Source organism: Chamaea fasciata, unplaced genomic scaffold (genome assembly GCF_029207755.1).
Source record: "Chamaea fasciata isolate MVZ Bird 193981 ecotype frontalis unplaced genomic scaffold, bChaFas1.0.hap1 SCAF_22, whole genome shotgun sequence".
In the NCBI taxonomy this organism is placed as follows: Eukaryota; Metazoa; Chordata; class Aves; order Passeriformes; family Sylviidae; genus Chamaea; species Chamaea fasciata.
In genome coordinates, this window is record NW_027094107.1 from 3,297,681 (window position 1) to 3,320,089 (window position 22,409).

General features: G+C 57.9%; 2 protein-coding genes across 2 annotated transcripts; both read right to left on the minus strand.

Annotated features, from left to right (window-relative positions):
* Window positions 1–6,598: 6,598 nt before the first annotated feature.
* On the minus strand, window positions 6,599–10,180 carry LOC136300187 (regulator of cell cycle RGCC-like). Its single transcript, XM_066202395.1, has 5 exons — window positions 10,089–10,180; window positions 9,347–9,502; window positions 8,526–8,606; window positions 8,166–8,228; window positions 6,599–7,121 (listed from the first exon to the last, which is right to left on the minus strand). Exons 2-5 carry the CDS (start codon window positions 9,498–9,500, stop codon window positions 7,114–7,116), a joined length of 306 nt encoding a protein of 101 aa, XP_066058492.1. The 5' UTR covers window positions 9,501–9,502; window positions 10,089–10,180; the 3' UTR covers window positions 6,599–7,113.
* A 1,091-nt stretch (window positions 10,181–11,271) lies between these two features.
* Window positions 11,272–21,112, minus strand: ARHGAP36 (Rho GTPase activating protein 36). Its single transcript, XM_066202659.1, has 11 exons — window positions 21,037–21,112; window positions 20,259–20,428; window positions 18,419–18,481; window positions 17,179–17,435; window positions 16,448–16,643; window positions 15,884–15,939; window positions 15,578–15,728; window positions 14,950–15,098; window positions 14,413–14,583; window positions 13,864–13,961; window positions 11,272–12,949 (listed from the first exon to the last, which is right to left on the minus strand). The coding sequence occupies exons 1-11, from the start codon at window positions 21,084–21,086 to the stop codon at window positions 12,811–12,813; spliced, it is 1,500 nt and encodes a 499-aa protein (XP_066058756.1). The 5' UTR covers window positions 21,087–21,112; the 3' UTR covers window positions 11,272–12,810.
* Window positions 21,113–22,409: the final 1,297 nt, after the last annotated feature.

A 22,409-nucleotide genomic window follows, 5' to 3' on the forward strand; every position in this document is an offset into this window, starting at 1 on the left:
CCGTCCCGTCCCGTCCCGTCCCGTCCGCTGCCTCCCATCGCTAGCACCCAGCCTCGGACCCCTCTCACTGTCCAGCCCCACCTCCAGTCCCCCAGCAGAGACTGCCCATCACTGACCTCCATCGCTGACCCCCATCGTTGATCACCGCTGATGCCCCATCACTGACCCCCATCACTGACCACCACCGCTGGCCCCCATCACTGATCCCCCAACTGGGACCCCGTCCTCGGCCTCCCCAGAAGGGACCCCCATCAATGATCCCCCCTCACTGTCTCCCCACGCAGCGGCACCACCCGAGCCCGCCCCGCGCCCTCGGTGTCCCCCGGTGTCCCCCGGTGTCCCCCGGTGTCCCCCGGTGTCCCCCGGTGTCCCCAGTCCCCGTGCTGGGGGTCACTAGAGGGCGGCCGCGGCCCGGGCAGAGGCAGATCCAGCGCCGACCATGGCGGAGCTCCCGGTACCCTGGGGGACCGTCTCCTCCTACTTCTCCTCATCTCACGGGGACCGGCTCAAAAGCCGCTGGTTCCTCCTCCGGCTCTGCAAACGTGGCCGATCCCTACTGGGACACCACCCAGAGGAGCCCCAGGTGCCACGTCCAAAGGGCTGTTAAATCCCTCCAGGGACGGGCACTCCGCCACTGCTCTGGGCAGCTGTGTCAGGGCTGGACAGCTCTTTCCATGAAGGAGTTTTCCCCATATCCAACCTAAACCTCCCCTGGCACAGTTTGAGGCGTTTCCTTTTGTCCTGCCAGTTGTTACCTGGGGGAAGCAATCCCCACCCGGCTCCACCCTCCCTCCAGGGAATTGTAGGGAGAGGAAAGGTTCCTCCTGAGCCTCTTCTGCAGGCTGAGCCCCCCCCGGCTCCCTCAGCCGGGACTAAGCTGCTCCATGAGGGAGGAACACAGACCCCATCCCCAGTTTCCTGCCCATTGTTTTCCATGCTCAGGAGCACCACCAGAAGGAAGAACAAATCCCCCTGGCTGGATGTGGAGCTCAGCCCTATCCCAGCAAGGCTGGTCCCAACCTGCCGGGAAGGCACTTTGTTGAGGGAAACAGGAAGCCCTGAAATAGCAGAAGCTGGAAACACGTGGTCTGGAGGAGCTGGGAGCATCCAGTGTCTCCCCCCAGTTCCCTGCACAAGCCCTTGGCACCATTCCAGGATGAACCCACTGCCATCTGCCTCACTGCTGTGGCAGATCCTCACCTCCCACCCACCTGATCCCAGCAGAGCCCAGCCCAAAGCACTGGGTGCCCCAGGAGTCATCCCTGAATGCTCTGGGCCACCCTGGATCCAGCACCCCACTTGGAGAGGGCACCCAGGGGAGAGCTGCTGCTCCCCCACTTCCCAGGCTGGGACAAACCAGGACAATCCTCAGGGAGGAAACAGTCAGCTCCTCGTCCAGCCCCGACTGCCACTGCCAGGCCAGAGCTGCTGTCCCAGAGGGACCCAGAACTGCATCTCAGCTGACTACAACGAGGGCAAGCAGGGAGGAGGGAAGGAGGGATGCTCCAGACCATGCATGGCTGTAGGGATGAGCAGCAGGATGCTTCATCCCCCTGGTCTCTGCATAGAGGGGCTGCCAGCAATACTCACCCAGAATCTGTCATCCAGGGCCTTACAGCTGGAATGCAGCAGAGAGACAGGAATAATGGCTTCAAACAGACAGAGGGCAAGGGTAGACTGGATATTGGCAAGAAATTCTTCCCTGTGAGGGAAGTGAGGCCCTGGCACAGGGTGCTCAGAGAAGCTGTGACTGCCCCTGGATCCCTGGAAGTGTCCAAGGCCAGGCTGGACACTGGTGCTAGGAGATGCCTGGGACAGTGGAAGGTGTCCCTGCCCGTGGGCAGGGGGTGGAACAGGATCTTTAAGGTCCCTCCCAACCCAAACTAGTCTTGGATTCTACCAACATATCCTAAAGAAAGTAAATATCACAGCCAAATGGGAAAAGAGCTGAACTTTGCTATCTAAACATTCCCCACAGTGGTTGGACAGGTAGGACATGGAGACTTGTGGGACACAGCAAGGAAGGAGCATGGCTGTGAACTGTGCTCCCAAAACACAAAGAATTGTGTGGGAACAAGCAGATATTCCAGGTCCAAAGGTCGCTGCTGGAGCAAGTTCTGGGCACAGAAATCTCAGGAGGGCATTTGCAGGCTCAGTCCCTGCCTGAATGGAGGCTTGGAGCCAGGGAATGGTGACACAGGGCTGGGTTCTCCTGGTATTGGATTAAGCAGTTCTGAGGTTAATGCCACTAAGCCAGCAGGGAGCCCAGCCCAGTTCAGCCACGACCCGCTGTTCCTTGAGCTCACCCCGACCTGGTTCAGGCCCTGTAACGTCAGACCAAGGGTTTTTTCTGGGATGGGAAGGGAGCTCGTGCAGTTAGGACAGCTCCTGGTGGAGCAGAATGGCAGGAGGAAGCTCAGGGAGAGGATGGCTTTTCCTTGCTCCATCCCGTGCCCCAGCCGTGCTCCAGCGCTGAGCGAAGCTCCACCAGCCCCCGGCACGTGCAGCTCATCCCTGCCTGCTCCCGGGGGACAACGCAGTCAGGCCCAGCCAGGGGAGCACAACAATCCCGGGAAGTGACCGGGGAGGGGGGGACACGAGGGGACAGGATGCCGAGCTGGCCACGGCCACTGGCATTGTCTCTTTGGATACCTGTGGGATGAAGTCAGAGGCTGAGCGGGGAGCAGCAGCCATTGGAAGAAACACCAAACCCTGATCACAGGCACCCTTCACACTCTGAACCTCACCAGGGACTGGGGGGAGAGGCTGTCTCCTTCTATCCGTGGGGGCTGGGATCCCTGGGAGGGGTAACTCTCCCATCCCCTGGGCAGCTGGAGGTCACACAGAGGCTTCCCAGAGACATCAGGAGCCGGTGAAGTCCCAGCACGGCTGAGGATCCTCCCAGCCCTGGGGTGCAGCAGCAAGCCCTGGCAAACTCAAAAGGGCCCAAATTCTCCCTTTCCTGTAAATGTGGGAAAATCTCTCCATGCTCCAAAGGCTGGAGCCCCTCTGCTCTGGAGCCAGGCTGGGAGAGCTGGGACTCCTCACCTAGAGGAAAGAAGTTCTAGGGAGAACTTGGAGCTCCTTCCAGAGCCCAAAGGGGCTCCAGGAGAGCTGGAGAGGGACTTGAGACAAGAACAAGGAGGGAGAGGACAATAGGAAATGCCTTCCCACTGCCAGAGGGCAGGGATGGATGGGATATTGGGAAGGAATTATTCCCTGTGAGGAAAGTGAGGCCCTGGCACAGGGTGCCCAGAGCAGCTGTGGCTGTCCCTGGATCCCTGGCAGTGTCCAAGGCAAGGTTCAACACTGGGGCTTGGAGCAGCCTGGGACAGTGGAAGGTGTCCCTGCCCATGCCAGGGGGTGGAACAAGATGGGCTTTAAGGTCCCTTTTGACCCAAACCATTCTGGGATTCCATAAAAATATGTGAGGGGGCTTTGCAGGACAGAAAGCCTGTGACATCCTTGGGGTTAGGCTGCCTCCCAAAATAGTTACAGCCTCTTCCACCATCACAGTCAGACTGTCTGGGCAGCCGGGGACTTCCCCTCCCCAGAGAGCTGAGGTTCCTCTCCAAATTGCAGAGTAGCAACAACTTGTTTTAGAGTTACTCCAGCGACTCTTCTTGCCCCCTCAGTGGCTGGGGAGATCCTTCCAGGTGGGGGGAACTTCACTGAGGAACGTCACACCTGGGCAGGGTGAGGAGCTTCTCCAGCTCCATCAGCACCCTGGCATGAGCATGCTGGTCCTGCCTTGAGGGATGCATCCCTCCATCCCTTTTTCCTGAGCATATGAGAGTGGGGAAAAGCAGGGAGATAGAGGCAACACCTGCCCAGAGGTGGTCCCTATAGTGGTGCCCTCCATGCAGTACAGGAAGGAGGTGACTGGCTGCCAGCCAGGGCCACCTTCATGAAGGCTGTCACCTCCACGTCCCCACATGTCCATCCACGTCCCCAGGAGGACAGGTGATCTGCTCCAAACCAGAGCTGCATCCCCTAGCCTGAAAAAGGGGCTCGCTGGAGACTGTGGGAGAAAGCACGTTGGACCCAGCGCCTGCTCCAGCAGCAAACACCCCCGTGGGCTGCAGAGGAGCTGGCTTTGCAGGAGCTGGGTTTGCGGGAGCAGCTGCAGCCTTGTGCAGCCGCCTCACTCGGGTTCCCCACTTCCTGCTGCTGCCGCTTCTGAGGAAACACTCGGGGGCCCTTGGGGACTGCAGCAGGGAGCAGTGACAGCCTCGCTGGTGGCTCTGTGCAGGACTGCAGCCCCACTCCGGCCTGGCCAGGGCTGGGTTGGATGCTTTTCCTGCTGTGGGGAGCAGGGCCCTGGGGAGGAACTGCCTGTATTGCAGGACGTGCGTGTTCGCGCTGATTGATTTTGCAGCACCTCCAGGGCACGTGCAGGGCCACAGACCCTGCAACCCATGGACCCTCCAACACACAGACACCCCTACACACAGACCCTCTGACCCACAGACCCTCCCACACACCAGACCCTCCAGTTCGTGGAACCGCCACCCCCCCAGCCTTAATCCCCTGGAGTGTGGGAGCAAGGTCAGGGCTCCTCCTAGGCTGCACAACAGCCCTTGGACAACTGTCCTTCCATGGTTCAGTGGATGTCACAACCTCCATCTCAGTGCCACTCTGTTGTGTCCCCAAGCTCTTGCTGGGGTTCCCAAGAAAAAAAATCCATGCCCTATCCCCACAGAAGAGCCCCTGTGCCCAAAGGGAGGTGCTTCAGCAGGGGCAGAAGCCACAGAATCATGGGATTTTTAAGTAGGAAAAGCCCTCCAAGACCATCGAGTCCAACTGTTTCCCCAGCACAGCCAAAGCCACCATAAATCCATGTCCCCAAATCCCACGTCCACATTTTTTTTAATATTTCCAGGGTGGGGGTTCCACCACTGTCCTGGGAAGCCCAGCACTGAGGTTTAGGATGATCTGTTGTCAGTACAGGCTGGGCAGGACAGGGCTGGCATTAGGACCTCTGTCACCCTACACATAGAACTGTCGCTGTGGAGAGGCCAGTGACAGCCCCTGAGCTCCCCAGCCCCAACCCAAGCAGATGTTGAGGTCTGTGTCACTGGGGCAGGAGAGGCTCCTGTGTTAATGGGACAGTTCAGCCATGGGACAGGGGCAGCTCCCATCCACCCATCCTGATCCCGAGGGGCTGGAGGAGCCCAGGATGACAGCCCAAGCTGCTCCTGGCAACCCCCACAACAAACAAATTCTGGGAGCGTCACTAGAGCTGTGCTGTGGCTGCGGGGGTTATCAGCCTCAGCAGATTTGGGGTTGGAAAATATTTATTTCTGTAGCTTGGCAACTGGTGTGGGGGTGGAAGGGGGCGAATGGGACCTGGGGACAGTGACAGCCTGAGCATCCTGTGACCCATCAGGACCATGCTGGCTGGGGTGGGTTTACAGCCCCTTCCCACGCAGGCTGAGGGAGGAGCTGGTGATGCCCAAGGGCAGAATGAGACCATGGGTGGAACAAACGCCAGAGTCAGAGCAAGATAGTGAGGGCAAAACGCTGAGTGCAGTGACGCAAAGAGGAAAAACGTCGTCAGTGACACAGGGGGTTGCTGCCATCAACACAGTGGCAACAGTCCCCACACCACCCTGGCCCCAGTGATGGGGGCTGTGTGCCCCCACAGAGCAGCACGAGCAGATCCCTGAGTGTCACAAACATCTCTGAGCATCCCCACCTTGGCACACACTCACCCCCATCTCCTGGCTGCCCCTCGAGGTTTGTTTGGGACACACATCAGTGGTCACACAGCATGGGGACAGCAACAGTGCAGAGCATCCCCTTGCCAGCCCTGCCCAGGGGCTGCCACCCACCTGCTGCACCAGCACTACCAGGCTGGGATCCGTGTGTGCTCAGAGCCTCTTCAGCAGCACTGAGTCCTGGGGCTTGCAGACAGGGTGTCCAAGATCCTCCTGCTCAGCACCCACGGACCAGCGGTGAGGGCAGAAACTGAAACTGCCCATTTCCTGCTCAGGCAAGCTGCAGCACAGCCACACGTGACCCTGCTCCACGTGGAGATCACAGGGAGAGAGGGGGACCAGCAGAGCCACAGCTTCCTCTTCTGTCATCCCCCTGGCTCACAGTGGCTCCTCCCAGGGATGCGAAACACCAGGGGGAAAGACAGGAGGGGAATCCCCGGGGGAACCCATCATCCCATCCACAGCCAAACCTCACTCAAAGCTCAGCTTGGCAGAGGGCTGCAAACCCACATCCCTGGGCACTGTTCTGGTCTGCTGACAGGGGCAATATCCAGAGGAAGTGGCACCAGAGCACCTCCCTTTGGAAGCAGGACTCCTGGAGCAGGGCCATCCATCCCAGCAGGATGATAGGCAGTGGTCCATCTCCCTGAGCAGGTGGAGAAAGGCATGGATTCTGCACCCTCTCCCAGCCCATGCTGTCCAAGCACCAAGGCGAAGGGAGGACAAGGGACTCCTGATGTTCATCTTTAGACACACATGTGCTGCTGAACTTGCTTCCCTGAGGTCTCCCCTTTTTCCAAAGCCAGTCCTACCAGCTGGCAGCCCCAGGCATCCAGGCTCCCACCCCTGCCAACGGGAAAAAGATGGACACAGACAGGTCGAGGTTTAAAATTCTGTTCACAGAACCATGTCCCCTCTGTACAGCACACAACATCTTCTTTACAGTATTTACAGCAGCAGCTGGGGCAGAGGCACTTGTGGGGCAGAGAGGGGCCCGATTTGGGGCTCCCCATGCAGAGCAAAGGTCAGCAGTAGAAGATGCCACAAGGAAAGGGGCTTCCCAGCCTGGGGGGACACTGAGGTCACGATGATGTCCTGCAAGCTGATCTTCCCCAAAATCACTCTGGGGGCTTCAACAGTGTCCCAGCTCCCCCCCAAACCCCTTGGTCCCTGGAGCTGCCAGACCACACATAGGGCAGGGCCCAGTGCCCACCCAGGGCTGTCCTCTCCTGGCGCTGGCGGGGCCTGGCCACCATCGTCCCACGGCCGGATCCGTCCCTGTCCCCTGTGCAGCCCAGGAGCCGTCCCCACCCCAGCCAGAGGCGCAGAAGCAGAGGCAGCATCAGGGAGACTCAGGGCTGGGGCTGCTCCTCTCCAGACTCCACACCACAGCTCACATGCCTGCAGGATGACACAGAGGATGGTGACAGTCTGCAGGGTTAGAGCAGAAATCTGGGGCAGTGGGTCAGCTCTGGTCCCCTCCCTCCCTCCCTCCCTCCCTCCCAGCATGGCTGGGGCTTGCAAGGGAACACTTCTCACCAGCCACCTCATTTTGGACACCAGGAATGGGAATAGATAGCAGAACTGTGCCTTACACAGTCTGCGTGGGGGGAAATGTTTCTTTAACGAGGTTCTCTCTGCCTCCAGCCCATCATGCAGACCCCTGGGGGAGGAAGTGGCCTCTGCCTCGGTTTCCCCAGCAAAGCAGCCACCAGGAAGCAGCCAAACTCTCCAGAGTTGCTGGGTACAGATACCAGAGATGCCCAGCACAGCATCACCCCCTCTCACAGAGACACCCCCAGGCTCTTACCTGGAGCGAAACATCTGGAGGGAAATATCTGGAGAGGGGGAGAGCATGACCCACAGGCTGGGATTGCCCTCCCTGCCACCACAGAGACCCACTCTCCTCCCTCCTGATGGGGTAGGTTAGGATATACCACAATGAAAGATCCTTTTATCCTCCTGCTCATCTTCCCCCCCAAGTAAAGAGCAGCCTCTGAGCGGCAGCTGGAGGGGGGCTGCAGGCAGAGGGCCACAGGTCCCTGCACATCTTCCTAAAAACATCAACAGCTCTGCAGGCTGTGCTGTTGGGCTTCACTGCCAGGACCAACCGGGCCTACATGTCCCCAGTCCCCTTCCCCAGGCACCAGCACTGCACCTCATCTGAGGAAAGTGAGGCAGCAGGCGGGAAGACACTTAAGCCATGGAATTTCTCCCCAGGCTGAAAGAGCTTGAACAGGGAGGTGACATCCATGAGCCCCTCCCCAAATGAAAGGATGGAAGGGTTCCACCACTGCAGCCAAAATCAAGTTCCAAGACCCCTGCAGTGGGACCCCCAGGCAGAGGAGGTGCTGGCCAGGCTGTGCCACATCAGGGGCAGTGGAGGAGCCCCAGCCCAGGTGTCCCATCCTGTGGGAAGTGCAGGGATCAAGGCTGGGCACGTACCCTCTAAGGCTTTATCCAGGTCTGCGATGAACTCCTCCAGCTCCTGCGTGTCTCCAAGCTTTGCTAATGGGGAGAAACAGAGTCAGGTCTTCCCATTCCCCCTCTCATTGGGGAGAGGAAAGACCCCAGCTCCTTGTTCCTAACACAGCTGCTCCAACTGTATCTGCCCCAGCCAGTCCAGCCTCAACTGGGAAAATCCCAATCCAACTTCTACCTCTTCAGGCAGAGCCAGGACACCAGGGCTCATTCCCACTCTGTAGGGCCCCATTGGAACCCCCCTATTCAGGGCCGCCATTGCCAAGCCCAGCTGAGCACGGAGGAGGAAGCCCTGCAAACCCCTCTGGGTGGGGCCAGGCTCACCTTTGGTGGGGTAACTGTCAGCTGGGGTGTTGAGGTGCTCCTCACTGGAGTTGAGGCTGCTTCCTGGGGATGTGCTGGCACCTGCAGACACAGAGCATCAGTCCCTGGCCCTGGGCACAGGCACCTGATGAACACTTTGCAGGAACACAGCCTGATGGCACAGAGTGGCACACTCTTGGAGACCCCATCTGCTCCTCCCCTGCTTCTAGGAATGCTTGGAAAAATGGAACTGAGTTTCTTTCTCAGGTTAAAGAGCACCAGAGGTTGTCTGGGCACAGTTCCAAGTTATTACAGGGACCTGGGCTATCCCCAGCCTCTCACAGTCCTGCAGCAGCCAGCCTGGCATAAGGAGCCCTGGCAGATGTTGGCAGGTCCTGGGCCAATATCCAGTGGTCATCCCCCCGTATTGCTCATCCAGCCCACCAGGGATGAGTCAGGCAGTATCAGCAGGAAGATGTTTTCCATGGAGGAACCACAGAGCTCCCACCCTGACAGACACCATCCTCCCCCAGGGGTGCTCATCCCCCAGCCCCAGACTCACTCTGCAGCTCACCAATGTCATCCCCCAGCCCCAGAGTCACTCTGCAGCTCACCAATGTCATCCCCCAGTCCCAGACTCACTCTGCAGCTCATCAATGTCATCCCCCAGCCCCAGAGTCACTCTGCAGCTCATCAATGTCATCCCCTAGCCCCAGAGTCACTCTCCAGCTCACCAATGTCATCCCCCAGTCCCAGACTCACTCTGCAGCTCACCAATGTCATCCCCCAGCCCCAGAGTCACTCTCCAGCTCACCAGTGTCATCCCCCAGCCCCAGACTCACTCTCCAGCTCATCGATGCCACTGTCATACACACTCTGTCCCACTTTCCTCTTCAGCTCCTCCAGGTGCTGCTGGTACTGACTCGCGGGGCCCCGGTCGAAGTCCTCCATGACCTCGTCGAACTCCCTCAACAGCTCACTGAGCTCCTCAGCCATCGCTGGGGGGAACACGGGGCTATTGGGGCACCCAGCTGGAGGGCAGGGCCAGCAAGAGCCTCCTGGGAGCACCCAGGCTGGGGACGGGGCAGAGCCAGGCTGCAGGTCCCGTCTCTGCAGGCAGTGGCCAGCACCGGCCCGGGCACACGCAGCCCCTCGGACAGCTCAGCCTTCCCTCCAGCTCATCCCACAGCTGGGCTGGGGCCCAGCCCAGTAAGAGCTGGTCCTACGCAGGCTTGATAGAATCCCAGAAGGGTTTGAGGAGGAAGGGACCTTAAAGCCCATCCAGTGCCACTCGCTGCCATGGGCAGGGACACCTTCCACTGTCCCAGGTTGCTCCAAGCCCCATCCAGCCTGGCCTCGGACACCTCCATGGATCCAGGGGCAGCCACAGCTGCTCCGGCCGGCCTGGCAGCACGTGGAGCGAGTGGAGGCGGGCACAATCCCCCGGGCGGGACGGCCCGGGAGCCCCCGGCTCCATCCCGCTCCCGGGAATTGCCCGGAGGTTGCGGGGGGACACAGGAGCGGAGCCCCCGTGCGCGGGGAGTTCCGCGGAGGCGGCGTCCCCTGGCTGGCTCCGGCACTCACCGGCTGCTCGGCTCCCTGCGCTCCGGTCCAGGCGGCAGCGGCGCTCCCGCCCCGCTCCGCTCCCGCCGGTTTTGGCTCCGCACCGGGGCCGGGCGGGGCCTCCCGCGGGCTCCGCCCCCGAACGGCCGCGCGGGGCCGGGGCGGGCCCGGGCTCAGCGCCGGCAGCGATCCGCCCGGCCCCGCTCCCGACAAATCCCCCACGGCGGGTGGGCTCAGCTCCCGGGGAACCCGGCCTCAAGTTGTGCCAGGGGAGGGCCGGGTTTGGACATCAGCAAAAATGCCTCCATGGACGGGACCGTCCAGCCCTGGCGGAGCTGCCCAGGGCAGAGATGCAGTGCCCGTCCCTGGAGGGATTTAAAGGCTGTGCGGATGTGGCACGTGAGGACATGGGGCAGTGGAGGTCTCCCTCGGCAGGGCTGGGGAATGGTTTGGCTCGGTGGTCTTGGAGGGCTTTTCCAGCCTCAGCGGTTCCACAGTTCTCTTCCACAGGTTTCCCAGAGAGCTGTCAAGCCCAGATCTCTGTGACTAGGCCCTGCCCTGGATCCTGGTCAGCAGCCTGAGGGGGAGACAGGGGTTTAAAGAAAGAGGAGCTCGGGCTCTGCTTTCTTTGCTGTTGACTCTAAACTCACCCATGAATCGGAGCCGGTCCCACTCCTGCAGATACTCGCTGTTGTACCCTCATACAAGCCCTAGGCCTGGCTCTGCCTCTGAAACCCCACTGGTGCTGAGGGGCTCAAGGGGGGTTTGGAGGGGCTGGAGCTAAAAACCAGCCAGAACCACCCCAACAGCAGCAACTGCCCCCAAAACCAGCAACTGCTCCCTAAACAGCAATGACACCCCCAAACAGTGACCATCCCCGAAACAGTGACCAGCTCCTGAGAGCCACCACCTCCCTCAACGCAGACTGCCCCAAACATTCACCACTCCCCAACAGCCACCACTGCCCCAAAAGCAACCACCCCCCTAAAGCAGACACCCCCAACAGCAGCAACTCCTGTGCCAGCACTGGGGATCAGGGAAGATCAAGGCAGAACCTTCCCAATTGTTTCTGAGGTGACCCCCAAAGCTTGCAGGGGCAAAGAGCCCATGAGAACAGAACCTGGAGCATGGCAAAAACCAGCCAGCCGCTCCAGAGCGGGTCCAGAGCAACACCAAGGCTCCGTGAATGAGCTTTGCAGCTGACTGGGGAGGGCGTTTATTTCGTGAGGCTGGACTAGAACAGCTCCAAACCAAACCCGTGTGATCCAGCAGCGCCAGGGTTGCTCCCGTGGGAGGCAGAGTCTCTGTACAGGCAGAGGAGGCCGTGGCCAGGCCGGTGCCAGGCTGCCCTCAAGCGGAGTTTCCAGCAATATCCCATCAACACTGCCAGGGATAAACACCCTACGGTGACTTTTATGGATCTGTAGTAGCCGGAGAAAGCTGATGCTTCCCAGTGAGCTCTCCATGACCCCTTGCTGCTATTATGGTGCTGGGAAAGTGAAATTAAACAGGACTTTTCCTGGAAAGAGCTGCCTTCTATGTCAGCATCCCTGTCACATTCTAGGATCATGGAATCCCAGAATGGTTTGGGTTGGAAGAAACCTTAAAGCTCATCCTGTCCCACCCCGTGCCATGGGCAGGGACACCTTCCACTATGGCAGGCTGCTCCAAGCCCCTGTGTCTAACCCGGCCTTGGACACTCCCAGGGATCCAGGGGCAGCCACACCTTCTCTGGACAATCTGTGCCAGTGTTTTACCACCCTAGGAAGGAATTTGAAAAGCTGGAGGCTGCTCTTGCAGCAGGTACAATCCCATCCAGAGCCGTGGCTGGACACAGCGTTGGTTTCACAGCTGACACTCGAGTGTTCCAGTGGCCTCTGAAACCTTCCACAGCCTCACGGTGTCCCAAATTTATCTGCTCCTCCAGATTCAACAGCTCTGCTGCTCTCTGGAGCTTATCAGCTCCCAGGGGGTCTCACCAGCTATCTCACAGCACAGGCTCCTCTGGGAAATGCTTCCCCACCCATCCTGACAGTACTGATCCGCAGGGAAGGGACGTTTGCAAAATAAGAGCCCAGCCCTGAGCAGGGCACCTGGAAAGGTCTGGGTGCCTTCAGACCAGAACTGTGTGCAGGCTGTGGTGGAATTTGGAATTTTGTTTCCAGAAGTATTGTTTTATCCCCCAAAGTGCCCTGCTGTGGCTGCTCTATCCCTGGAATATTCAAGGCCAGAAGGCCAGGGGATGGGGCTTGGAGCAGCCTGGTGCAGTGGAAGGTGTCCCTGCCTGTGCCAGAGCCTCACTGCCCTCACAGGGAAGAATTTCTCGAATATCCCCTCTAGCCATGCCCACTGGCAGTGGGAAGCCGTTCCCCTCATCCTGTCCCTCTGGGCCCTTATAAAAGTATTTGGATATGTGGATAAGGTCTCTCTGAGCTGTCTCTTCTTCAAGTTGAGCAGTCCTGGCTCCCTCAGCCTGTCCTCCCAAGAGGGATGCTCGAGTGCCTGCAGGTCTAGGGATGGAAATCCATTCCCCAAGGTCCTGTGAGAAGGAGGTGGCAGGGGAGGGCTGTGCTGAGGACGTGGCAGTGTGGACCTGCAGGGAGGTGCCTGCCTGGCAGGTGACCCCTGAGTACAGCTCTGCGCCCAGGGCACAGGCACAGGGGCTGTCCCCAAAGTGAGGCAGCGGCTGGGTTTTTCTGAGAAGAGCTGCCTGGTTTTGTCCAGAGGGCCTGGCCAGGGCTCGCTAGATGCCAACATCCAGGTTTAGGAAGGAGACGTTGCTGTACAGCTCCGAGGAGACCGAGCCTCGCTCCAGGCTGCGTGTCCAGCCGGGCAGTGCGGACGGAGCGTGGTCCTCCCCGGGATCCTCATGCTCTGGGCTCCTAAGGAAGCAAGAAAAGAGAGAGAGATACTGTTTGCAAATGCATCTATTGCCAAGATAGATGGGCTCAAGCAGTGATTCCAAAGACCCCAAAGACTGCCATCTCCAGACAGTCCCAAAAGCAATGTGGAGACAGACAAAAAGCTGCAGCATAGATCACAGAATCCTAGGTTTGGGTTGGAAGGGACTTTGAAGACCATCTAATCCGTGGGCAGGGACACCTTCCACTAGACCAGATTGCTCCAAGCCCCATCCAAACTGGTATGGAAGTGGCCTGTGGTCCAAGAAAACCCCTCCCACAGGATAATTCATGTTTACTGAAGAGTCACCAGCTCTACTGAAGGCTCTTGAGCATCCCCTGCTTCCAACCATTCCCTACTTCCAACCCCAGGGAGCAAACTCCCTCCTGCATTATGTGCCATGGTGGACCCAGCTCACGGGACACTAGGTCCTTTTAGCCACCATCTTTAACCTCAGGGAAGGGCATGAGCTCCAGTGCTGAGCCTCAGCGGGACTGTCCCGTCTTGCACCCCAAATGTGGGTGTATGGACAGAGGCAGCAGCCCCACACAGACACACAGGGCAAGCAAAGACTGCAGGGAAATGTAGACACCAAAGATGAAGGAGGTTTGGAGAAAGCTGGTGGTGGAGCAGGAAGCTGTGACACTGAGAGGCAGGAGCAGGGGAGGGGCTGGACAGGAGCCGTGTGGATACCAGAACTCTGGAGAGAGCTGGTACAGGCTGAGGAGCACACAGGGAGAGCAGGGAGCTCCAAGGGCTGGGAAGGATGGAGTGTGAAGGGCTTTTGCTGGGGAGCTCATGACCAGAGTGGTGTAGGAAGGAGCAATCTGGAGGAAAATGAGCAGGGTGTGCTGTCACTTGTCCCTGTGCCCTGAGGAGCCCCTCAGGCACTTACGGCACGTCAGGGAACTTCCTGCGTAGCAGGTACTCGATGACATCGGGGTCTGTCTGGAACAGCCTCCTCAGCACGTCACACTGCATTTCTGGAGACACCTGGGGAGACACAGCCACGTCACTCACGGGGCCCTGCTCGGCAGGAGGCTGAGCAGAGGCAGCCAAGGGCCCTGGAAGGACCCTAGGACGTGGTGACAGACCCAGCGTGTTGGTGTCACACCCCACACACCTCCCAGGGTCTGCAGGATCTCAGCCCCTGCTTTCCCCCCACTATTCCCAATTCTTTGGCTCCCTGCAGACCCCAGAAATTGCTATAAGGCTTTTTGGGGACCTGAAATGTTGCATTCCAATAGACCTGAGGGGACTCTTAATGCTGCCTGAAAGTGCCCTGAGGGAGGGTGGAGAGAGGATTGAACCAGAGCCTTCCCAGAGGATGGGCACAGACTGAGGTGTGCATCTCTGATAGGAACAAAATCCTTCCCCTGTTGCCCTTGGAAGAGTTCAGAGGGAAGGAGGGTCCGGAGGAGCTGCCCTGAGGAGCCCCACATACCATGAACAGGGAGTGGTGGTGCTCAATCAGCTTCTGGAGCACCAGGATTATGGCAGCACTGTCCTCAAAGTTCAGGGCACTGGCATCTTTCTCTCCAGGCTTTTCCTTCTGCAAGATGTTGGGACCAAAGACTGTAGCCAGGTTTGACACTGTCATTTTATTCCCAGGAATCTACAGGGAAGCACAAAAGGAACCTGTGGACTGTGGATGTAGTGGCATGGGATGTCCCAGGATATCGTCACCCACCCCCCAGGGCAGGATCACAAGGGCAAGGTGAGGGCGAGATGTTGGTCTGGGTCCAGTTTGGTCCTCCTTGAGCTGGTGGCAGCTCAAAGGGATTTGAGGTGCTGGGACACACACTCATCCCATTCCCACCTTCCTCACCTTCCCACCTTTTCCAACCACAATGATCCTGGGATTCCGTGAAGGATTTGTTTTTTCCCAAAGCCTTCACCCAGGCTTGCAGCAGCTCTGCTCAGTTCCAATCACAGCAGCCCGAGCACCTTTCCCTGAGCAGCTCCTCTGGACCAGCCTTACCTCATGGCCCTCAGGGTCCCAGGAGCTCTCAGCATGCCGGGCCACCTCAGCCAGGAAGCGCAGGAGCCGGAGCAGGGTGTCACTGTGGCAGGGAGGCAGCAGGAACAGCAGCAGCTGCAGGGTGTCCAGCTGTGCTGGCCCCTCCATGGCTGGGGAGAGCAGCTGTTAGTGAAGATCCCAGCCCACCAGGCACTTCCAGCCCTCCTCCACATGCTTGGGAATGAGCTGTGGTGGGAGCCAGGCTACTGTCCCACCCTTCATCCCATGGGATGGAGAACCCAGCAAGGGCTGTGCTGATGTTGGATGTTGCACAGCCCCACAGCCAAAGACTGTCCTGGCTCAGAGGGATTTTTATAATCCAATTCAAAAGAAATTGAACAAACACCCCACCAAACCCACAGATTACAGTAACTGCATGTGGCAGTGCCAGAGAGCACAACATCCATCATATCACTGTCCAGAGGCTTTGGAAAAGAAGGGTGGTGAGGAAGGATCCATTCCTGGCAGTGTCCAAAGTCAGGTTGAACAGGACTTGGGGCAACCTGACCAAGGGGTGCCCAGGGGATTTAAGGTGCCCCCAACACAAATCCTCCTGTGGCTGTTCAGGCTCTGCTCCACAGGTACTCACTGGCTGTGCTGAGGAAGGCTCCATAGAGCTCTCTGGGAATCAGGGAATCAGGCATATCCCGGAGGAACTCTTTGAGCAGGGCAGCCACATCATGAACACTTTGATGCTCATCCAAGAAAACATCCAGCCCTCTATCAAACTCTTCCCTCAGCTTGGAGATGGAAGAAATTGGAAGGATGAAAATCAGTCAGTTCCAGTCTATTTCAGACCTCTCCACACCCATGTCATCTCTATCCATCCCCATCCACGTGAGCCTCTGTCCCTGACAAGGCACAGCCAGAGGATGCAGTGAATGTCCCCCTTTACCTGCTGGACTCTTTTCTTGGAGCTCCCGACACGGAAGATGCCGACAGTTTGGAGCCCTGGGGGACAGACAGATTAGTGCTGCGCATTCCCACGGCTCCCTGCCACCCCAGCTGCTCCTGGGAGCACCTCAGCACCATGGCAGGGCTTCTCCTGCATGGCTTTCCCTTCTCCAGACAGTGAGGAAAAGGAAATGCTGTGGAGCCATAAGATGTCTTTGGGTTGTCTGTGGGAAGGGAGGAGATCCCATCCTTACAGTGACTGTGAGGGAGTGCAGGATGTGCAGCAGGAGCTGAGGCACCAGCAGATGGTCACTGACACACACAGTGACATTCCCCTCTGGTGCTGCATCCAACCCAGAGGACTCTCCACCGGAGGCTTTTTGGGTGGTGCCCTGCCCCAGGACTCACAGAATCATTCAGGGTGGGAAAGACCTCCAAGACCATCAAGTCCAACCTCTGGGTGAATCCCACAATGCCCATTAAACCCAGTGCCTCCTCCCACCTTGGGGGTGGCCAGGCCAGGATGTCCTAGTGACCACACACAGGGAGGTTTTCCAGCCCTTACCGTGCGTCTCAAGGTGTGTGCAGCACCTGTCCACAATCCGTGGCACCTGCCAGGTGATGGGGTTCAGGCTCAGTGGCTTCTTTTTGCCCCGGCTCCTGCGAGGGTCCAGCTCGTGGGGGTGTGAGAGCTGCAGGGCCTCCAGCAGCTTGGAGGCGTTGTCACTCAGGTCCGTGATGGAATCCACAGACATGGCCCCCTGTGATGGAGCAGAGGGCGTTTGCAGGTGGCAGGAACGACCCCACAGATCCATCACTGCCGTGACCTCGTGAGTTTCTGGGAGAGGGCAGCATCCAGTCCCACCCATGCCACAGGCAGGGACACCTTCCACTATCCCAGGCTGCTCCAAGCCCCATTCAGCCTGGCCTTGGAATCTTCCATGGATCCAGGGGCAGCCACAGCTTCTCTGGGCAACTTGTGCCATGGCTTCCCCATCCTCATGGGGAATAATTCCTTCCCAATATTACATCTATCCCTGCCCTCTGGACCCTTAAACGTCCCCCTGGTAACCTCAGCTCCATAAGAACTGCACTAGTGAAGATCCTTCCACTCCTCACAGCCCATCTCTGAGGGGACTGGGGACATCACCAATTCCCTGAGGACAGACTGGGACCAGCCCAGCCTGAGACACAACCAACTCAGTCAGTAAGAAAAGATCCTGGAAAATCCCATTTATTGCTAGATCAGATGCCCCCATCCCACAGCACTGTCACAGCCCATTTTGGGGTCCATACCCTCCTCTGGCTCCAGGAGCTCTTGTCCAGAAGAGTTGGGGAAAGCGGCTCCTCTGGGAAGCCCCCGTCGGGTGCTCGGATACAGCTGGTGCCCATTCCCAACCTCTTCTGCCTCTGAGCCCGGAACCTCGTCACCGTGGCCTCCACCTCCAGGCAGAGCCGACGGCTCCTGCCCACGGCCTCCTGCAGCTGCCGGCAGGCACGGTCATTGGTGATGACCTGGGAGAGCGGGACCCCGAAGGTGTGGGGAGAGCAGTCTGGGGGAAACACGGGAGGAAGGGACAGGCATTGCACTGAGGGAGCTGCACAAAGGAGTCCTGGGTTTCCTGCCCCTAGGAGCACCTTGTACGTTCCCAAGGAGCCAGGTAAACCCAAAGGGAGCTGCTCTTCCTGGAAAGCAGGAAAGGTGTGGTGGGAGCCTGGGTGCTAAAGAGCCAAGGGGGAGGACACGGCATGGGAAATGGGGTGCTGGGGGGAGAGGAAGGAGACACAGGGAACTGCTCTCCATCAGCATGCTTGTTGGAGCCTGTCCCAGTTTTTCCTGGAGTTTCCTTCCTGTGACTGGCTACAGCCCCATGAAGATGTCATGACATCTATGAAGCAACAATTTCATACATCACCAAAACATCCTTCCCAAATTCTAACCTCCAGTTTTCTACAGGGTTTGCCTCAGCTATGTCTGCTCAAGAAAAGTCCTGCTATTAGTGGTATTTTTCCCAAATAACTGTCTGTCTCCATCCCTCTGGCAAGGAGGGCTCTCCTCACCCACATGCCTTTGCACTGCCCTGGGGTTTTACACCTGGAGCAGAGCCAAAAATCCTTTTAGTAAAATTTGAGGCATTAATCTCAGTAGTTTTCTTGAGTGGGCTTTGAACTGGTGTGGGGAAGCTTATTCCTGCCTGGCTCTGCTCTAGGATCCTGTGTGCCCCAGGGCTGTCACTGAGGTCCTTCAAGGGATGATAAAACAGAACTGGAAGCAGCAAGACTGGAGCAAAATGGGCAGACAGACACATTTATAGGTGTTCACCTTGAAAATGTATTTCACATTACACGTATTCCACACGCCCTTCTGTGCCTTCCAGGCTCAATCAAGCTCATGCCATTCCAAGAACAGCAGAACAACCTGGGATGAAGCATCCTGGTAGGTTTGGGCACCTCCCACCCCACCCCACCCCACCAAAAGTCACTCATTTTCCCTGAGAGCAAGGACCAAAGCCCAGGTAAAAGGAAGGCTGCTCACCTTTCCTCTCCTTTGAGAAGCTCTCCAGCTTCTGCCGGATGGATTTAATGCCTTTGAAGCCATCTAGGAGGAGAAGAGAAGGGGAAGGTTCAGCACCAGCATCTTGGGGCAGGTTCAGCACAGGCTCCCTGTCCCTCTGCAGCCTCCAGCCAGGGGACACTGGAGTGACAGCCACAGCCCTGAGGGGATCCAGCAGTCCCCTGGGACACACAGTGGGCAGCAGCTGCACAGGGACAGCCCTGGAGATGGACATCACTGCCTGGGGAACAGCCCTGGGGATGGACTTCACTGCCTGGGGACCAGCCCTGGGGATGGACATCACTGCCTGGGGACCAGCCCTGGGGATGGACACCACTGCCTGGGGACCAGCCCTGGAGATGGGCACCATCCTCCCCAGGTGAAGGGGTGGTGGGAGCCCATGGCTCTACATGAGCAGTGAGGCCCAGAAAGGCTTTTGGAAATGTTTTACAGAGCACAGACATAAAAAGTTGTACAAAACATCATCACAAATCCCATCCTGCTCTGGAGGACTCCCACCTCACACATCCAGCAGCAGTGAACTGAGAATCCACTCACTGCCCACCCTAAGTCCTTCCAGGACACATCATCCTATTCTGATTCATACTCCTCATTCTTGAGGAATTCTCCTCCTAGGAACAGCTTATATCTACTTGTTTGGGTTATTTTGTAAAACTTGGAGGAAAGCTCTGACAGCTGGAATGAAGAATGAGTGTAGAAGCCAACATAAATTATCCAGCAGCACACTGACAAACCAGGAAGGAAATATTGGGGTTTGGGGGTTTTTTTTGGCACTGCACTGGTCCCTAGAGGGCCTGCTGCTGCAGTGTGTCACTGCAAGTGGGATCACAACTGTCCAAAATAAAACAAAATAGAAAAGGAATCAGGATGTTTATGGTCAAAGTCCTCCAGGGACTGATGCTTCAGCTCTGGAGCGACTGGGAGTTCTGGGAAGCAGAGGGGAACTGTGCTGGGCTCTTCATGAAGCTCTTTCATGGCATGAAATCTTTGGGGTATTAAGATGGGAAATGAAACTGGGATGTTACCTCAAGCAATTTGTGCTCAGTGTGAGGCTGGGCACTGGGAGGTGCTTCGTCTCTGGGAGAGGAACCCAGAAACTTGGGGCCTCCATCCTGCCCTGGGGTGCAGGGAGTGGAAAGGGGGCTGGAGACCCCCAAGCTCCCTGTGCACCCCCAGCCCCAGACCTGGTGGCCTCCCCTGCCCTGCTGGGGTGCCAAAATATGGCCCAGGGCAGACGAGGCACATCAAGCAGGTAAGAAGTGAATTTGGAAAGGAGTCTGGGAACCCCAACTCTCTGGGTTTGCTGATGGGGGACACAGGCAGCCCTGGGAACCCTCACAGGGCCTCTGTGCTCAGTTCCTGTGGAGCTCCTAAATTTATCCACCTTTTAATGTCCTAGTGCATTATCCTCTCTCCCATAAGCCCCTTTCCAGCATTGGGACTTACTGCTGGACATAGATCCAAACAGCAAATCCTGTTCCACCCCAGGGGCACTCAGACAATCCCAGTGGAGACCTCACCAAGTTGTCACATCTGGTTTGGGTTTAGGGGTTGGCAGGTCACGTTCTCACACTGCTGTGGACATGCAAACCCCTCCACAGGATGATCAGGCCTTTGGGGCTCAGAATAAAGCAGTAATGAGAAATAAAATGGACCAAAATGTGTCACAAACATCTTTCCATAACCTTCATCCTGGGCTGTGTGCAGGGGTGAGCAGCATGACTGGCTCAGCCTCGGCCCCCCTTGGGAGAAGCCTCGTGTCCCCTGCTCTCCCTCCCCTCCCATCGTCTCCCCCCTGTACCTCTGTCCAGACTGAGATGCCCCACAGGCAGCCTCTCCTGCAGCCGGAACAGTGCCAGCTCCTGCAGACTGGCCCTCTCCAGCTCGGACAGGCTCTGCAGGGCCATGGGCTGCATCCCAGGGCTGGGGCCCAACACAGGGGGCGAGCCAAAGGTCCTCTGGAAGACACACCTGTGTGAAAGGAACACATGGCAGTGATACCTGCTTTACGAGAGAAACTGCTGGGAGCACCCCAGGGAGTCTCTGCAGGAGACATTTGTCCCTCTGTCACCTCTCCAAAGAGCCAGTGGGGCTGCAGATGCCCCAACCACATCATCTCACTTCAACGTTCCAGGCAAAGGCCTTGGAGGCATCAGGAGAAGAGATTCAGATTTGATATTGGGAAGGAATTATTCCCTGTGAGGGTGGGGAGGCCCTGGCACAGGGTGCCCAGAGAAACTGTGCTTGCTCTGTCCCTGGAAGTGTCCATGGCCAGGCTGGATGGGGCTTGGAGCACCCTGGGCTGGTAGAAAATGTCCCTGCATGGAAGGAGATGAGCTTTAAGGTCCCTCCCAACCCAAGCAACGCCACAATTCTGTAATTTATCTCCTTTAAATAATGAGCAACTGCACGTGCCCAGAGGTGCCGAAGCCCTTTACCCTAGGCATAGGCTGGACCACAGCCCGTGGACACACCCTGGACACCCCATCTCCTCTCCCAGAGCTTTGGGGAGCCCTCCCTGTTGTGTGCAGGCTCTGGAAGAGCCCACGCAGGGACCTGGTTCCTCACCCCACACTGACCTGGCTGCCTCCAGCCCGGTGCCACCTCCTCCTGGTGCCACCTGTGCCATCGTCCCAGCACCAGCACCACCCAGCGCGGTCCAAAGAGCAACAGCAGCCCCAGAGAGAAGATAGGATTGAGGTCAGAGTACGGGCTCTGAAAAGAACCTCCCCGAAGAGGCTTAAGGCAAGAATGAAAAATAAATGCCTGGAAGTCTCAAGGGATGAGGGTGAGACCCTCACAAACAGGACAGGGCTCCTGTGTCAGTCTCTGCCACTCCCCTCCAGCCCCTGAGACTGGTTCTTTCTGGCCAGGTTTGAAATTTCAGTTTCTAAAAGTATTTAGAAAGTTCCATAAAATAAAGAAGAAAAGAGTTGCTCAGAGTTCCCTGGAAGGGCACACTGAAAAGGGATTCAGCTACATCATAGAATCCCACACTGGTTAGGCTTGGAAGAGACCTCAAAAACCATCTCATTCCACCCCCTGACATGGGCAGGGACACCTTCCACTATCCCAGGCTGCTCCAAGACCAGCCCAGCCTGGCCTTGGGCACTTCCAGGGATCCAGGGGCAGCCACAGCTTCTCTGGGCAACTTGTGCCAGAGCCTGCCCATCCTCCCAGCCAGGAATTCCTTCCCAATATCCCATCTATTCCTGGTCCCTGTCAAATTAAAGAGGTGCAATGCAGAGATTTTTTAAAACTTCCATCCTGCTCCCCCAGGACAGCCTGGGGCAGGAAACTCCTTGGCTATGACAGGTAAGAGCATCTCCATATGCCAGGGACATCTCCTGTGTCTCTGCTGCACCAGGAACTCCCAGCAGGGCAGGAGCAGCTCTGCTGTGGATGGATGGATGGATGGATGGATGGATGGATGGATGGATGGATGGATGGATGGATGGATGGATGGATGGATCCCCAGAGAGACACCCTGCAGGCAATTACCTTTGTTCAGGTGAAGCTCCACACTCCAGCAGAGCCCATGGCTGCAGCCCCAGCCTGAGTGGAGTCCTGGGGGATGCGGTCGCCATGGGGTGAGGAGGAATCCCAGTTAGGAGAGGGAGCAGCAGAGGGAAGGCAGGAAGAAGACAGGAAGGAGAAGCCCGCAGAAGTTGCTGCTTATCTGCCCAACCACAGGCAGCACTCAAGGAGCCCCTGTGACATGCCACCACCACTGGCACTGCCAAAGCTCATCCTCTAGGAGTTAACCCCAAATAGCTGTCCTGCTTCTCACCCCAGGTGTGGATTTATGTCCCTGCAAACAGCTGAGATGGGGACCAGCCCCTTCAAGTCAGGCACAGCAGCAGCGTGGGTGTCCCTGCAGGGGACTGGGACCAGTGGTCCCTGTGGATCCCATGGGACAGGAGAGCTTGCTCAGCCTGTGCTGGCACCAGGC

Coding starts and splice junctions, on each gene's coding strand:
- LOC136300187 (XM_066202395.1), bottom strand. CDS start 9,500: ATGGCTGAGGAGCTCAGTGAGCTGTTGAGGGAGTTCGACGAGGTCATG. Junction 8,607..9,346: donor TGGCATCGATGAGCTGGAGA/GTGAGTCTGGGG, acceptor CTGTGTCTGCAG/GTGCCAGCACATCCCCAGGA. Junction 8,229..8,525: donor TGACAGTTACCCCACCAAAG/GTGAGCCTGGCC, acceptor TCTCCCCATTAG/CAAAGCTTGGAGACACGCAG.
- ARHGAP36 (XM_066202659.1), bottom strand. CDS start 21,086: ATGGCACAGGTGGCACCAGGAGGAGGTGGCACCGGGCTGGAGGCAGCC. Junction 20,429..21,036: donor ACCGGGCTGGAGGCAGCCAG/GTCAGTGTGGGG, acceptor CCTTTCACACAG/GTGTGTCTTCCAGAGGACCT. Junction 16,644..17,178: donor GCTCCTGGAGCCAGAGGAGG/GTATGGACCCCA, acceptor GCTCCATCACAG/GGGGCCATGTCTGTGGATTC.